General features: G+C 36.1%; 1 protein-coding gene and 1 long non-coding RNA gene across 5 annotated transcripts in view; one reads left to right on the forward strand and one right to left on the reverse strand.

Moving 5' to 3' along the window:
* Positions 1-5,722, reverse strand: part of LOC124164370 (RNA-binding protein 5-A-like) — a 39,612-nt gene extending 33,890 nt beyond the window's left edge. For 2 of the 4 annotated variants that reach the window (XM_046541666.1, XM_046541664.1), the window contains exons 1-3: positions 5,586-5,721; positions 5,257-5,323; positions 5,087-5,174 (exon numbers count right to left, since the gene is read on the reverse strand). In XM_046541666.1, the coding sequence (XP_046397622.1) occupies positions 5,087-5,174; positions 5,257-5,314 (146 nt within the window). In that variant the 5' untranslated portion in view covers positions 5,315-5,323; positions 5,586-5,721. Of the gene's footprint in view, positions 1-5,086; positions 5,175-5,256; positions 5,324-5,585 lie in introns of all 4 variants that reach the window. The other 2 variants (XM_046541665.1, XM_046541668.1) reach the window with 2 other exon arrangements.
* Positions 5,723-7,853: 2,131 nt separating this feature from the next.
* Positions 7,854-11,309, forward strand: LOC124163897. Its single transcript, XR_006865869.1, has 2 exons — positions 7,854-8,222; positions 11,152-11,309. It is a non-coding gene; the product is annotated as an uncharacterized LOC124163897 (long non-coding RNA).
* The last annotated feature ends 5,592 nt before the right edge of the window (positions 11,310-16,901 follow it).

Genomic DNA, 16,901 nt, shown 5'->3' on the forward strand with positions numbered 1-16,901 from the left:
ATAAGACTCATTTCTTCATCATGATAACTCGTGTAATAGCAATAATTGCCCACTCGTGAAATTTGTGCGCAGTGGGCACTCCAAGAGGCAACAGAAGGTGAGGAGCTCGGGGTGGGGAAAATTGGGGCTTCTCATTGGCTGCAGTTTTGCATAGTCAGACATTCCTGATAAATGGCCATATTTTATAATTCATCGCGTCATAACAATTGAGAAATGCATTAGGATAAATCACGGTCGAAGAAAGATATGTGGAATGGATGCAAGAATTTGAATAGCTAGTTATAGTAAATTAAATCATGAATTCGGAGCTTTACGACCCTTAAGAAAATACTGGAGAACGAATTGCGGGTTGCGTCACGGCTAGCAATTGAGCGTACTAACCAGGAAAGCGCAATTTTTTCAAACGTACTAACCAAATACTTTTACCTGTATTTTGTTCCGTTGGCACCGGGACCGAGAGAAATCGTCGTACTAAGGAGGAAAACGTACTAAGGAGGAACGTACTAACCAAGTTCCACTGTATCACCTAATTATTTTTTTGTCTAAATTGAGCTTGTTAACATGTGGAAAATGCAAGTTTCATATTAGGTAAGAATTTACTTACTTAATGAAAGTGATAAATGTCGAATATGTACTTCATGGTAAAATAATGTCTCATCAGCTTTTGAAGAAGCGAGATTGAAATGTCTATGAGTGACCATGTTCAAATTTTATCATTCTTTTCCAAAAGTTAATCTAAACAACATAATATTTTCCAGTTTCAACCAAACATACGATTGACATGTCATGCAGAGCTTAAAAACAACTCTGAATATGGGGCAATGCTGATGTATAGTGTTGGCAGCCTCTTCCTCATAGTGCTCAATCAACATTGTACTCTCATTTTACTTGGATGATGATAAAGATTGTTCTTGTGTAACTCCTAATCAGCAAGATGTGTTCACTGTAGTGATGGGTCGGTTCGATTCCTCGATTCTCGGCCAAGAATCGGAATCGAAAATGAGTACTTGCCAATGTGAAAAATCGATTCCGATTCCAGTAGTATTTCAAACCACAAATTTAAATATGACTGCGTTTCCAACAGTCATTTGAATTTTCGCGCCGCGTTATAGTGACAACAAAACACATTATCTTCTAGGGATTTGCGAGTAATTTTCTTACAAAACACATGCTATGCTAAAATATAAATACGCCAAGGGAAAATTTTCCATGTAGAGAGGTCATTTTCTAATCAAGGGCACACATGCAGACTTCTTCATTGTACAGAGGTTTTGTAATTTTTCTAGTTTCATTACTGGAGGTTTTCAGTCATGGAAAGGGACTGAAACCGTGGATATGACTTCTATAAATGGAGGTTTCTTTTTAATTTCACTTGAAGGGGGTTCATTATGCAGTGGTTCCACTGAAGTTTTAGGATTTTCAGATGGCACATTAATTTTCACAGGTAGATTAGAAGATTACAAAACCTTGCAAATCTTCAGTGAAAAAAAATTGATATACTTGATCCATTGAAAAGACAAACACGTCAAAAATTAAAGTGCCCTTAACTTTTCTCAGTCTCCAAACCAGCAACTTTAAGAGCAATAAGGGAATTATAGTGAAATTCCAGTGTATCTAACAAAGTCTTAAGAACAACAAACTCGCACCCCAAACTTACTTTCACTTTAAATGTGGTGGCCTGCATCTCAAGTTGCCCTTTCAGGATAAAATTTCTAGTTTGAGTTTTCAAAGCATGAATTAAATTGCAAAAATTCACGGCCACCATCAGACAAATGCCTCATGTTTCATCACAGACAGAGCCAAAGAAAGAAAACCAATCCTTTGACTCAAGTCAACATGGTTATATCATCACATAGTGGCCAGAGCATTTATCAACTACTACGAACTTTTTGAGTTGCATGAGTATGAGTCTTCAATTCCTAAATTGTCCATCTGCAACACGTAAAAATTGCAGGGCTACTTGATGAAAGCTATTTGACTACAAAATAAAATTCAAAGAACTTCTCTCTTGAAATCAATCAATCAATAGGAAGCAAGCTTAACCCATTCTTGCTCCTGTTATAGGCACAGATATTTAAGAAAGATTCCTAAGCAACAGTCTTCCAATGCTAGCATATTTCAAGCAAAGGTGTATCAAATACGTACAACCGTTGACATTTTTTCACTACCTATAAGCAATAAGCTAGGCAGTTAATCCCAAGAAAATAAGATTGCACATGCCTTAATCCTATTGCCACATTTTCAATACTAAATGCTAGACTGATTCAGCAAAAATAAAAAATTACAAACATGAAGCCAAAAAGTCAATGGCCTAGAACCCAATGCACCACACCTCACGCCTGTGGCATTAATTATTTTTCCAAATGAAAACTAATACCATTCAAATAAACACTCCATGACCAACATCATGGAAAAGGCAAAGCATGACTATCTAGAGTCCATCCTTAAGTTGAATGATCTCTTCTTTCTCTAAAATCAGTTATATCAGTTTCACTAAATCCATTATGAGCAATATTTTACCCTCCATAGATCACCAGTTGTCTTGAAATAACGTCAAATTCCCCTCTTCTCATACCATTCATAACCTCTTTTCTAGGGACACACTCACCTAAGATAGACCCCTATACTTTTCTTAACCTAAGGCTAAGTACATTGGATTATTGCACTGAGAACTTGAACTGGCATCGGCAGCAGTGGAGTAAATCTGTTTGCACCAGGTTATCTCCCTACCAAGAAATATGCTAAGTGAAGCGAGTGCAGCTAAGGAAAAATTTTACTGTTCTACACAGAGCACTCAGGATGAGAAGAATTGTACGGGTATACTCATTGCCTGTCCTCCGGACCCAACTCAGCACAATGACAAGCCCTTTTCCCACCATTAAACCCCTTCAAAGGACAAGCAGCTTTTTACGTACAGTTTGTAGGTGGCAAATCTACTGGATTAAACCTTTCATTTACACAAAAATGCTTGTATGTTTCATTGATTTTAGTTAACAAGGAGTAACCTTGTGTTTGTCTGAACAATAGGTACTTTAGAATCAATGCCTAGCATTAATATTATGTGATAAAAAATTTTCTATTGATATAGTGTACTTCATTCTTCTACACAGGATAACATTGGTTTTAATGCTGGAATTTCAATTGAAAGTTGTTAAGTGTAAACCACATCGGTCTGTTTGATAATTCATATAATCATCTACATGTGCGTTGTTGGTTCATAAAAACTTTGCCAATAATTTTAGTTAACCATAAATCTATAGTGATAGAGTCAGGAAGAAGGGGCAAGTAGAGGGACTTAACCCTACAGTGCCATGGGCCGATCTGTCAGCCAGGTTTTTTCACACTCACGCCTTGTTTTTTTTTTAGTTTTTAATGTAGCTTTAGTAACTATTTTTATACCATTTTCCTGAACTGAAGGCCGCTGACCTTGAGCGTGCTCGCAACCCACCCACTCTTCTAGCCAATCACAGAAGAGCGACAGGAGAAAGTATGCTAGAGCCCGCAGTCTCTCTCCGAACTCCGTTGAGTGCACATCGCTCTCCAGCTGGCAGTGTTGCCAAGCCGAATCTTTGGAGATCGCAGAGCGCTTGTTCTGCTGCCCCCGAAAGTACCGTTACTCCCAAGGCTGGCAACACCGGTCGACCGGATGGACGGGAGCGGAGGGGAAAAGGGAAGGGAATAGAGGGGAACGGAGAGGTGGAAGGGGCAGCGTTTCCCATTGGCTACTTTTTATTTTCCACCCAGCCGCCTTCAATTCGGGAAAATGGTATAGTATCTGTCATGCTTTAACATACCCATAAGTTTTGAACCCAAATTAAAAAAGTTTCTGAAAATTCATATTAGGCTTTATGTAAATTTTAAGCGCAAAACTACAAATTTGCCAATAAAAGCCATGGCATTCTTCAGCATACCGGGCAAAATAGGCTGGTAATTAAAGGTTTAAAAGAGGAGAGACAAAACTTCATTAGCTTGGTTGCGATGGGTGCAGCATGCATATGAGTTTACAAACAAGGTTGCTGTCACCTCCCACTTCATAAGATTTAGCAGACTTTAGTTCTTTTGAGTAAGAATGCCGTTGTATCAATAAATGACACTAGTTTCTTGTGAAGAAAAATGTTTCAGGTACAGCCAATTATGAATTCCTATGGTAAGGGCACATTTTTCTTTTAAAGCATGAACATTTCAGTCCTCAAATCCCACTGCAAGGAGTAGGAAGGACAAACAAGATAAAAACATTACCACACGGCCAAACCAAAGTGCTTTCAGGCGAATGACATTAGGCCTTAGACGGATGAATGAATGACAATGAGTCAGTACTTACACAAAAAAAACTACACAAATCACATACGCACGTTGAAAGCATCAGGTATCATGATGTGCTCACAATCCTGTTTTTCCACTTATTTTCAGCAAGTAAAATATATTGAGAGTGTAAAGACTTCACCTACACTGTGCGCACCAAGGTACACTGGATAGCATTTTTCACATGCAATTCACCATGATCAAAACATAAATAGCATTTCCATTAAATTAGATGCATATTCACTGAAGATACCTTCACTGATTTCATTCAACATTAATACGAAGAATTTGCCATAAGATTAAAATTCGATAGCATGAACTTTGGGTTCACTATTTAATGTCTTTAGTAAAATCGCCGAAATTATCCCGTCTATTGAAGTGATTCAGCAACTAATATTCCCATGACAATGGAGTGGCTGAAAGCAACTACTGGAAACCGTAATTATAATATTATGCAAAATTGAAGAAAAGCCTATTCAAGCATGATCTGTACTGGCAGTGAGTTATTTCGAGATTTTAATGTGAAAACAGATGCCTACCAATCCAATGAAAGACAAAGGTGAATCTCAATCACCATTTCTAGTTATGTTATGAGTTGTTGCTCCAAAATAAGCGCTATCCTCTACAATAAAAATGAAAAGCGGAAGTCTTCCCACCTACATCATTGAGAGAATGAAAAACTTGATCGAGTCCGAGATACAGTTTAGACCAAAACGTGGTCGCTAGCAATGTCCTTCGTACATAGCATAATTTCCAGCCGGATAGAAAATTAGCATGAGCTTACCAGTCTTTTGAAGTCTGCCGTTCATTGTACTGCTCATTCGAATAGTCCAAATATTCCTCTCCTTGAACTTCGACCCATTTACTAGGTTCTGAAAGTATAAAAATTATCAAATGAAAGAGCAGCCCTTATGATGAGGCTCTTTGTAAGCAACATAAAGGGGAATACTTTACCTTCCATAGGCCTCCGGCTGTCTCTATTTCGGCTTAACTGGGACATGTCTATATCCATGAGGTAATACTGCGGGAGAATCACATGAAAGCCAAACATTTCTTTTGCTTAATAATGGGTTTTAAATACGCAATTTCACTCCAGCATCAACTTATCATGACTAAGTATTGTTAGCATCATTAGTGACAAGTATATGTAACACACAATAACTATTTAGAAAATATCGAGGCTAGCATGAGGCTACACGGCCGACATTTGCAAAACGCCAACTACAGCTAAAAAAAGAACAGCGTGCTTCTCTAAACAAAAAAGACACCACATAAATAATTACCTGATACAATTCCTGAATGTTTATACAGATATATATATCTAAATTGAACAAACCTAACGAGAAAACTCTATTTCCCCCAACAGTAAACGACGCCACTAATGACCTTTCAACATGGTCACTTTAGCTAGATTACTTCGACTCCACTTCCGCCGCGCCGCGGCGGCAGCGGCTACGACTTCCGGTAAGTAACTTCAATTCTTCCCGCGAGAGGGTACAAATATCAAATTTCACTTGTATAGGCGGGAACACGAATATAATTGTAGGCGGGAATTAGTAACAGAATTTCGGCCATGGCCATGAAGAAGAATATTAGAATATCAATTACTTGAAATTTAACTTCAGACAAATGCTTGCATCTAATTTTTTTTAATAGATCCATGCCTTGAAGCGGGAGAAGACTATCATACTTCAAGGATAACTTCTTTCTTCGGTAAGAAAATATTCTGTTGGATATATGTGTGGTACATCTATATTGCGCAATACTGTTGATGCGCATGCGCACGTTGGTGAGCGCACGTTGGTTACGCACGTTAGTTGGCGGGAGAGCCAGTCTGGTCAGTAGTGATGGGCAAAGTCGATCATTTTAGTGATTCAATCATTTTGACTCGAGTCACATAAGTGATTCAATCAATTGATTCAATCACTATGATCGAAAAGACTCAAATCAAGATTCAATCACTATGATCGAAAAGACTCAAAGGAGTCATGATTGAAAAGACTCAAAAGGAATCATGATCGAAAAGACTCAAAAGGAATCAAGATCGAAAAGACTCAATCAATGGATGTAATAAATCACTTCGAATAATCGAATAAATACTGCCTCATCTGCGAAGAGCATTGGTAACGCTGATTGCTATCCATATTATCATTTCATATACTATTTTAATAGGGTTGTTCACCATATTTTTTTTATTTAAGAAATCGAAAGATCGTGCTTCAGAAGGAGCAATGACAATAATATTATGCTATTTTCTTCATTGTACATGTTTAGAGAAGGCTTTAAACAGTGACAAATTTTACGTTACGCCAAAAAGCCCTACTTCCATCTTGAATTGGTGTGTGACGTCACAAGCCTGTAGATGCCCTACTGCAGTGTTTGAAGTGGCTCAGTAGGGTTATTCCACTTTTTTTAAAAGATCTCCAGCGTCTGCCGCCAGATCAGTGTTTAAAGAAAATCCAAATTTATCCTTTAATAAGAGTAATAATAAGCAAAATTACCCTTACTTGTACATATTTATTGCTCATCATATCACAAATAGCACTACAACGCACACATTTCACGAGCTGTCTTTTTGATACGTATAATCAGTATATTCCAAATCAACTGATTCAATAAAAAACTTGGCTCACAATAAATATAAAACACTATTATGTAACACTAATAAAACATGACAATCGGTTTTCCAATCACTCTGCACACACAAAAGAATTTGCACTCCTTGAAGTTCGTAAGGATTCTCCACACCTCACTTACCACTCATCACTAACGACTTAGAATCAGTTTACGTTATTTTACATTGACATTACGAAGACAATGAAATTAATAGGCTGAAACAAATTATTAAACTAGCTAAACCAGTTATTGTAACATCAAAAAACTTCGAATTTCACTTTCACTATTACCGTAACCAAAATATGACCAAAGCAAACAACAGCGCAACGAAATTCGTGAAATGTAAACACTGACGAATGCTCCAAATGAATTGGCAATAGATAATAAAATCAAACAGAACTTAGAGGCGAACAAATGAATGAAAATTAATATACGTTCGATGTATCCTCTAAGTACAACTAGCTCAAATATGAAACATATCCTTCGCAATAGTTAGATACCTTAGATCGAAATGTATAGGGTTGATTGAACCAGCATGGAAGAAATAAATAATTTCGTCGAAGATGTTACATTCACAACTCACTTCACTTGTCGCTTCACTCTTTACTTCATCGTCTATATGCAATCAATTCACTCAGGGGTACATTAAGGGCACAAATTTTGTTCACTTGCACTAGCGGCAAAATGAAAGTTCACTGCACGTAGGTAGTTTCCTTGCAAATGCAGATATACAAAACTTTCAATTCCTGTCAACAATTACACTACATACGTTGCCTGCCTAACTTGAAGAATGGATTTTATGTCGCCTTGATCCATCCGGAAGCTTCATGCACAACATAGGCCATTTCAAAATAAGGAATAACCTTGGCAAATGTCCAGTCGGCATGCAGAGTGCTCAGCTTGGCATCGAGCGATCGAGGGTACAGGCATGACCACCTAAATACTCAAGGCCTTCGCACTGAACTTTCTCTTTTCTCTGACGTCACAGGATTGCGGCTGGCGAAAAAACCGGAATCATAGGCACATAGGCGACAGAGCACATGTGAGTAGCGTCAGTTGCGATCCTTGTTGTTGTAGTGTGAGCAAGCGATTTGAGTTTTCAAGCTTTTATTGTGGTGAAGTTATCGATTTGCTGTGTTTAAAAAGTTTTCAGTATAGTAGGCAAGTGTTGTGTACATCAATATAGTTGTAGTTACGACGGGAGAGAGATAGTGAGTGTTTTCCAGTTTCCCAAGGAAGGACTGAGAAGGAGGTGGATGAATGCAATCCCAAGGAAGGATTATCAACCTTCAAAGCACTCAAGAGTAAGTATTTATTTTTCCCTATTAAAATTAAGCATAGTAAAGTGAATATTTTCTAATAATTGAATTAAATATTTTATACTAGAGGAGTTAAACGTGAGGTAATTGCTGCCATATCGATACATGCATTCTCTTCTCATAAACTTTTTGGGGTTAAATTCTTTCTTGGCTTGATCTTATATTGTTGCATGTGCACCGAATAAAGTAATAATATCAACTATGTAGCATCAGGGATTGTACGAATAGAAAGCAGTGAAACGTTTGAGTTAGGAAATGGTCATCTGTTGGTCTCAATTAATTATTGCAGCTTCCTGGACTTATCCTTCGTGAATTCAAAGATTAATTTTTACATTGATCGTCAAAACGATAGTCACATATTGGCCATGCACTCATTGCATTTGTTGCTAACTGTTCTATTTGCAAGAGAAGGATTTTAAAAGTTGTGAATTTTAATAAATTTTAGTCGTTCAAAATCATGGATTAAAATCATTACTATACGCCGAGAAATATTTCCAGCATCATAAAAGTACCGTTGTGATTAAGGTAAGGTTATTTATTTGATCGCATTGATAGGTGTTAATGTATTTTCAATTTATTAACCGATATTTTCCAGAAAAATAGCTGCGAAAGCAATCCGTGAAGTAAGCTGCTACTCTATAAGGCGGGTGTATAGGTTATTTGTTTGCTTTTTATTTAGTCTTCGCTTCTTTTTTTCTTCATCATATGGATCCTCAAATGTGAATCATCTAACTTTGTCATACACTTCTTTATTTCAATGGCTTGGAATTATTCGCTCTCTCTCTCCCTCTATCAGAATCTACTGTTTCAGCTATGTGTACGTCAATTTCTTGTATCTCAAAGTAAAAAAAAGCTTCGGAAATACTATTCATATTAAATTATCATCAAAATTATATAAAATTTCCTTATTCTTGTCCCGTATTCGTAATCCCGTTCATTAGCAAGTGGTTGGCTTTGCGCTATTTACTGATAAAGTTATATTATGTATTAAAGGGTATTTAATCTGTTCTAACCACATTCCATTATCATCTCGATCCTGCGTATGATGACTGGTGTTCATTCATTACTAAATGCTACCCTGAAGAATTGTCAATAGTAATTAAATATGTCATCAAAATACATATCGTGATCAATTTGCTACTATTTTTTAAATTTTAAATTTGTGGCTTCACATTTTTTTCTTCGCTATCGTGATCCTCAAATGACATCTTGCCATCCATTTTCTTATTTCTATTAGAAATCCAATTCCTCTCATTCACAGATTTTCAGGTTTTAGGATCCCAAAGCATTTATCCTTTCACATTACTTAAAATCGTCATTTTTCCTTTGTCCAATTAATGTCTCTCGAATTTGGATGTATGCCCCACATCCACATACTCTTGCATCTTTCACATCTGGCTTCATTTCTGTTTTCTCACATCCGATTTCATTTATTGGGTTTTCTTATCTTTGCCTATATTGGGACTTGTGCTCGTAAAATATGCGCAACCAAGCATATCATCAGAATTTTTTTCATTCCAACCTCCATTTTATCAGCAATTTTCTTCCCTCACCAATTAATGTTTTATTTCATTCATTAGTGTGAGTCCTTCGGTGATTGCTCGCCATAGGGTTAGTGATGGGCAAAGTCGATCATTTTAGTGATTCAATCATTTTGACTCGAGTCACATAAGTGATTCAATCAATTGATTCAATCATTATGATCGAAAAGACTCAAATGAATCAAGATCGAAAAGACTCAAAGGAATCAAGATCGAAAAGACTCAAAGGAGTCATGATTGAAAAGACTCAAAAGGAATCATGATCGAAAAGACTCAAAAGGAATCATGATCGATAAGACTCAATCAATGGATGTAATAAATCACTTTGAATAATCGAATAAATACTGCCTCATCTGCGAAGAGCATTGGTAACGCTGATTGCTATTCATATTATCATTTCATATACTATTTTGATTGTGAATTCCTATATGAGTAAATTAGATTGCAAAAATGAAGGAAGTAGGGTCATGAAAATATTTGGGAAGGCTAAACTGCCACAGTGTCTTAACACTAATAAAATAATTTCTAACTACATATCTTAAAATATAACACAAAATAAACCACACTTTTGCATGAATCTGATCTGCAGGATAATTTTATGAACGACACAATAAAATGTAACCAGCTTTAACTTCTACTTCTTAACGTTCTCCTACAGGAGTCATCTTAATATTTTCCTTTTACGTGTATTGGTGTTATTAATACTGATAACTGCTGGAAAACATTTAAGAAAAAGATTACACAAGTATTCAGTTCTTCATAACATAGTATTTAATTTTCTCACAACTATTTCTGCCCTGACGAAAAGAGATCAAGCATCGATCGTTCCAAATTTTGAAACAAACCGGAAACCGAGATGATTGATATGAAACCGGAAGTCGGAGTGATTGATGATTGATGATCGACTTGTTTAACGAAATGAATCATGAGTCATTTGATTCACCTAGTGATTCAATCTTTTTGATCGAATCGTTCATGATCGACCCATCACTACATAGGGTTGCATTGAGCGGCGAATGGTATCAAAATTCCATTTTCTCAAAACTGTCGTTTCCAATGACTTAATTGATGTATGCTCTTTGTTCTCCCTATTTTTAAGAAGCTGCATAAATAGTCAAAAATGAGAAAGAGGGTGCTTTTACTTTTTTGGTAGTCATGATGACTGTCTATTGTGACCCCTAGTAACTAGGATGGATACTTGCCGGTCCAATAAGTTAGTAATTTGTTCAGAATATTTACCTTATTTTATGACAGCATCACGAATCTTTCAATTTATTTCTCTGATATCCATTGCTCAGCCAGAAAGCTTAGAAATTTGTTATTCTTACAGTGCTCATAAGTGTCAAAAACTAACAAGATAATCTTTTTTCCAGGGTTGCCATTAAGATGAAATCCTTTGGGAGGCACGACAGGAACTTAACTCATTCGATAAAGTGTTAACTTTGGCAGACAAAACTGATCACATAAACTACTGTTCAAAGATTTGTAAGCTTCTTGATGACATTAAAATAAATGCTAAAAACAATAAAAACATTTAATGACTTTTTTCTATCCAACTGCAATTACTTCATAAGAAGAAAGAGGCACTGAGATACAACTTAGGTGCTGTTAAATCTGATCAATGATTGTTTTCACCCTGATAGATATCAGGCAATTTCCCAAACCCTTCTCGAGTGCTTGTGAATGGGCTGAGTTTAGGGGTATTCACTCTGAATATTTCACAGACAAGCAAGTGACATTTGGTTTATTGGTGTCCTCTCTGCTGGTGGTGAGAAATGGAGGTAAATGTTTCACACATTTTTAAATGATTTGGGTAGCAAATGGTCTAGTGTTGTCTGGCTCTGTGGGATGTTAAATCTGATTAATGATTGGTTTCACTCTGATAGATATTCCTAACCCCTTCCAGAGTGCGTCTGAATGTAATGAGTTTAGGGGTTCTTATTCTGAAAATTTCACAAGCCTGTGACAGTTGTGTTCTGTGTATCCTTTACGTAGAACCTGTTCAATAATTCCTTCGATACTGAACAATGTGATTAAACGAGGTATTTTTTGACCCATTTTAAAATCATTAGCGCAGGAAGTAGTCTATATATTATCTCTTTTGGTTTCGTTAAACAGACCTCATTGATTTTCTCCGTCGCGATTCTTCCGTACCCTTAATCAACAGATTTTCATCCGTTTTCGAGGTTGGGAAAATTTAAAATGATATTTTCATATCCATAAAAAATCTTACGGTTTCTTAGTGCTAGCCTTGATACCGGGATTAATGCTTTATTTTCCCTTTTCTAATGTTTTTCGTTAACGGTATGGTCATGGATATTAACTTCATAAACAATATCTAGAACTTCATTCTTCTCGTAATTTGGCAAGAATTCCGCTATCGTCTTCATTCGTAAGTTTCGTTTTGGTGAATGACTGTAGCGCTAATAGTGCAGTTGAAGTACTTAAATCACTTCTTTAGTATCTAGTTTAGAGCCGTCAGGTACAGAAATATAGTCTTCCAATACATTAATAATGATCATTGACAATTATTCAGCGTATTGATAATTATTTTGAGGCGAATATGATATTGGAGGATAACTCAAACAAATAATCCAATAGATAAGTGAAGGCATTGTACCGTGCATTTGCCAAAAGATTCATTCCGTGTTTATTCTTGAAGCGTTTCGCAATGTTTTCCACCGGCGCCTACCCTCCCAGTCCTCTGGTACGGGATCAGGGTTCCGTGGTCGTTCTCCGGCCGTCCGTCAGCCCCAAAGCTGTGACGTCACAACTCAGTGCGGAGGCCTTGAGTATCTAGGTGGTCATGGTACAGGCCAGCCGTACAGGCTTGTTTCGTCATCACCTCTATTTCAAGATGGCCGACCGTTTTTGGCGGCGTTTAAAATTGTTCGAATTTTGATTGCTATTAACTCCATCATTACTTTTTTAACGCATCTGTCATTCATCCCAATCAAAATGAAATTAAATCAGAAGTGATAAACATTCGTTTTTTTAGACCGTTCTGATAGGCTTGAACAACCCTATTGTGAATACCTAGATGAGTAAATTAGATTGCAAAAATGAAGGAAGCAGTGTCATGAAAATATTTGGGAAGGCGAAACTGCCACAGTTTCTTAACACTAATAAAATAATTTCTAACTATAGTTGATCAAAATATAACACAAAATACACCACACACTATGCATGAATCTGATCTGCAGGATAATTTTATGAACGGCACAATAAAATATAACCAGCTTTAACTTCTACTTCCTAACGTTCTCCTACAGGAGTCATCTTAATATTTTCCTTTTACGTGTATTGGTGTTATTAATACTGATAACTGCTGGAAAACATTTAAGAAAAAGATTACACAAGTATTCAGTTCTTCATAACATAGTATTTAATTTTATCACAACTATTTCTGCCCTGACGAAAAGAGATTAAGCATCGGTCGTTCCAAATTTTGAATCAAACCGGAAACCGAGATGATTGATATGAAACCGGAAGTCGGAGTGATTGATGATTGATGATCGACTTGTTTAACGAAATGAATCATGAGTCATTTGATTCACCTAGTGATTCAATCTTTTTGATCGAATCGTTCATGATCGACCCATCACTACTGGTCAGTCTCTCGCAGTCGCTCTGTATGTGTTGGTATGTGAGCCTGGTGTGTTACCATGGGCCCAGGGGGCCATGGTGTGTAGCAAGGGAATGTATTTTCTTTGTTGGCAATAAAGCCCAATTACTTAATCAATTAAGTTTTACTCAAATCTGTTAACCCGAGAAACCTGAACATGGTAGCAGAAGTCCGTGGTTCACGTGGTGGTTTCTTGGTTATTGTACGAGTGACGGTAAAATGGCGAAGTACGGTGATTTGGTTATACCGGTGTTTGACGGAGAAGAATACGGTATGTGGAAGAAACGTGTGACATTATTTTTGAAACTTAAAAAGTGTGACAATGTCATAATGAGAGGAAAAGTTTCATCGGACAAAGAGGATTGGGATGAAAATGATTTAAAGGCAATGAACTATATATACGGCGCTATTTCAAATAAGCAATTGGAATTTGTATGTGATAAAACGACGGCGTACGATATAATTAAGAAGTTCGATAGTTTATATCTGAAAGAGTCAACAGCACTGCAGATTGTGTGTAGAAATAAATTGGAAAGACTGAGACTTAGAGATTACAGTGACTCGGCGAAATTTTTCAGTGACTTTGAAAAATTGGTAAATGAGTTGAAAACCGCTGGCGCGAGTGTTTCAGAGAAGGAAAAATTAAATTATATGTTGAACACGTTGCCTGACTCGTACAGTTACATTGGTGATTTAATTGACACGTTAAAAGAAGAGGATCAAACAGCTGACTATGTGAGGAATAAAATTCAAATGGCCGAGTTGAAAAATCAAAGATGCGAGACTTCGGCTAGGAAAAGCAACGTATTCGCGGCGGATAGAAATAGGCAAGAGCGAACATGCTTCCAATGTGGTGAAGTGGGACATATACGAAGAGATTGCAGAAGTAGTGGACAAATGACAAGAAGCAGAGGCACATGGCGTTCATCACGATGCAGACAAGGATCCGGAGGAAGAGGCTTCGTAAGGGGGCGTGGCAGCTTTCATCGCGGGCAGCGCGGAGTATGGCACGGAGCATGCGCAGACCAAGGACAGAAGAATGAAGAATACAGCGCATGGCTTACAACGGTTGCTCATCGTGCGGTGCATAACACTGAGATAAGTAATGTAGATCGTAATGAAATAAAGTGGCTTCTTGATAGTGGCTGTACAGACCACATCATTAATGATGATAGATATTTTGATAAATGTATTGTTCTGAAGCAACCCATAAATGTTCATTTGGGTAATAATGAAATTCTAAAAGCCACAAAAATCGGAAATGTGTTAAGTTATTTTGATGCATTTGGCAAGAAGAATTTAGTTAATATGAAGAATGTATTGTATGTTAAAGATATGCAATCAAACCTGATTAGCTACAGCAAAATAACTGTGGGTAATACAATTGTTTCTAAAGGCAAAATGACCAAAATTATTGATTTTAAAGGTAATGTTACAGCAGTAGCTTTGGAAGTGAATGGTTTATACATTATGAAAAGCAAAGTAAAATCAGGAACTTTGGTAAATGTTGCAAATAAAAGTGTTGATTCTATGACTCTAAAGGAAAAATGGCATCGTTTATTGGGACATGTAAATTTTAAATATTTAAATACTTTGGTGAAAAATCAGTTGCTGGACGGTATTCCGAGTGAACTTGAATCAGACTTTTTGAAATGTAAATTATGTATTGAAAACAAAATGAGTAATGTTACATTTAAGAATAATAGGAACAGAGCAAAAGATATTTTAGAAATTGTTCATACTGATGTTTGTGGACCTTTCCAAACCACAGGTCTTAAAGGTGAAAAATATTTTGTTTCTTTCATTGATGATTATAGTAAGATTGCTAAAGTTTATACGATGAAATCTAAAACTGAAGTGTTTGATTGTCTTGTTGAATTTGTGAATGAATGTGAAAATCTTACAGGTAAAAGGGTAAAATTTTTGAGATGTGATAATGGGAAGGAGTATTTGAATGGTGACATTTATAATTTTACCAGAGAGAGAGGTATTGTAATTAACAATTGTCCATCATATGTACATGAACTGAATGGAACAGCGGAACGGTTTAACAGGACCATAATGAATATGGCACGTTGTTTGTTAGCAGAAGCAAATGTGCACAAAAGGTATTGGCCAGAAATTATATTTACTGCAACGTATTTGAAAAATCGTACATTAGCCAATACTATTGAAAGAAAAACTCCCTATGAGATATTTTTCGGTAAGAAACCAGATGTTTCCAATTTACGTTTGTACGGAAGTACTGTTTTTGTTAGAGTTCCAGAACAGAAAAGATCTTCAAAATGGGATAAAAAGGCAGATATGGGTATTTTAATTGGTTATAGTAATGTTGGATACAGGGTACTAATAAATGGTACAGTCATAGTAGCACGGCATGTAGATATTGTAGAAGAAAATGTTGTATGTATTGGATTAAATGAGAATGAATCTGATCATGAGGACAATGAAAACAGTAATTTGAAAGATGAAATTAACGATAGTTCTGAAAATGAATCATTAGAGTCAGACACTAAGAGGGAAGCTGAAATTCGTAGATCTCAACGAGACAGGAATCCTCCTAAGAAACTTGATGATTATTATGTGTACAATAGCGGTATATTTGTAAATATGTGCAGAACGGATGTACCAAATACATTTGAGGAGGCGATTGAGTCCAACGAGAGTAAATTATGGAAAAAGGCAATGAATAAAGAGATTGATTGTTTAATTAAAAATAACACTTGGAAATTGGTCAAAAATATTAAAAATAAAGTCTTAGATGTTAAATGGGTGTATACAAAAAAAACTGATGGTACTTATAAGGCCAGATTAGTTGTGAGAGGTTTCCAGCAAACCGATGAAATTGATGATATTTATTCTCCCGTAGCAAAAATGCAGACATTAAAAATTCTTTTGTCATATTGTTGTCAGATGGGTTTAGAAGTCGACCAAATGGATGTGGAAACTGCTTTTTTAAATGGCAAGGTCACTTCTGAAGTTTATGTTAAACAACCAAAAGGCTATGAAGATGGTACAAAAAGAGTATGTAAATTGTTCAAAGCTTTATATGGTTTAAGAGAAAGTCCAAGAGCTTGGTATGAATGCCTTGATGAATTTTTGGCAAATTTAGGTTTTAAAAGAAGTGATATTGATTCCTGCTTATATTCTCTTAGAAATGGAAAAGATTCTATTTATTTATTAATTTTTGTTGATGATTTATTAATTTGTGGTGCAAATAAGAAAGACATACAGAAAGTTAAAGTCTTACTATCTGAAAAATTTAAAATGAAAGATCTTGGGAAAGTTAAAGAGTATCTTGGGATTACCATTGAATATGAGTCCCACAAGCATGAATTGAAATTAAATCAAACCAAGTATATTGAATCATTGGTTAAGAAATATAATTTAGAAAATAGTAAATTGTACAATACACCAATGGAAGTAAACTTAAAAATTGAGAAGGCGGATATCTGTGACAAAAACATTAAATTCAGAAATTTAATTGGTGCCTTATTA

This window comes from Ischnura elegans, chromosome 8 (genome assembly GCF_921293095.1).
Source record: "Ischnura elegans chromosome 8, ioIscEleg1.1, whole genome shotgun sequence".
NCBI classification, from domain to species: Eukaryota; Metazoa; Arthropoda; class Insecta; order Odonata; family Coenagrionidae; genus Ischnura; species Ischnura elegans.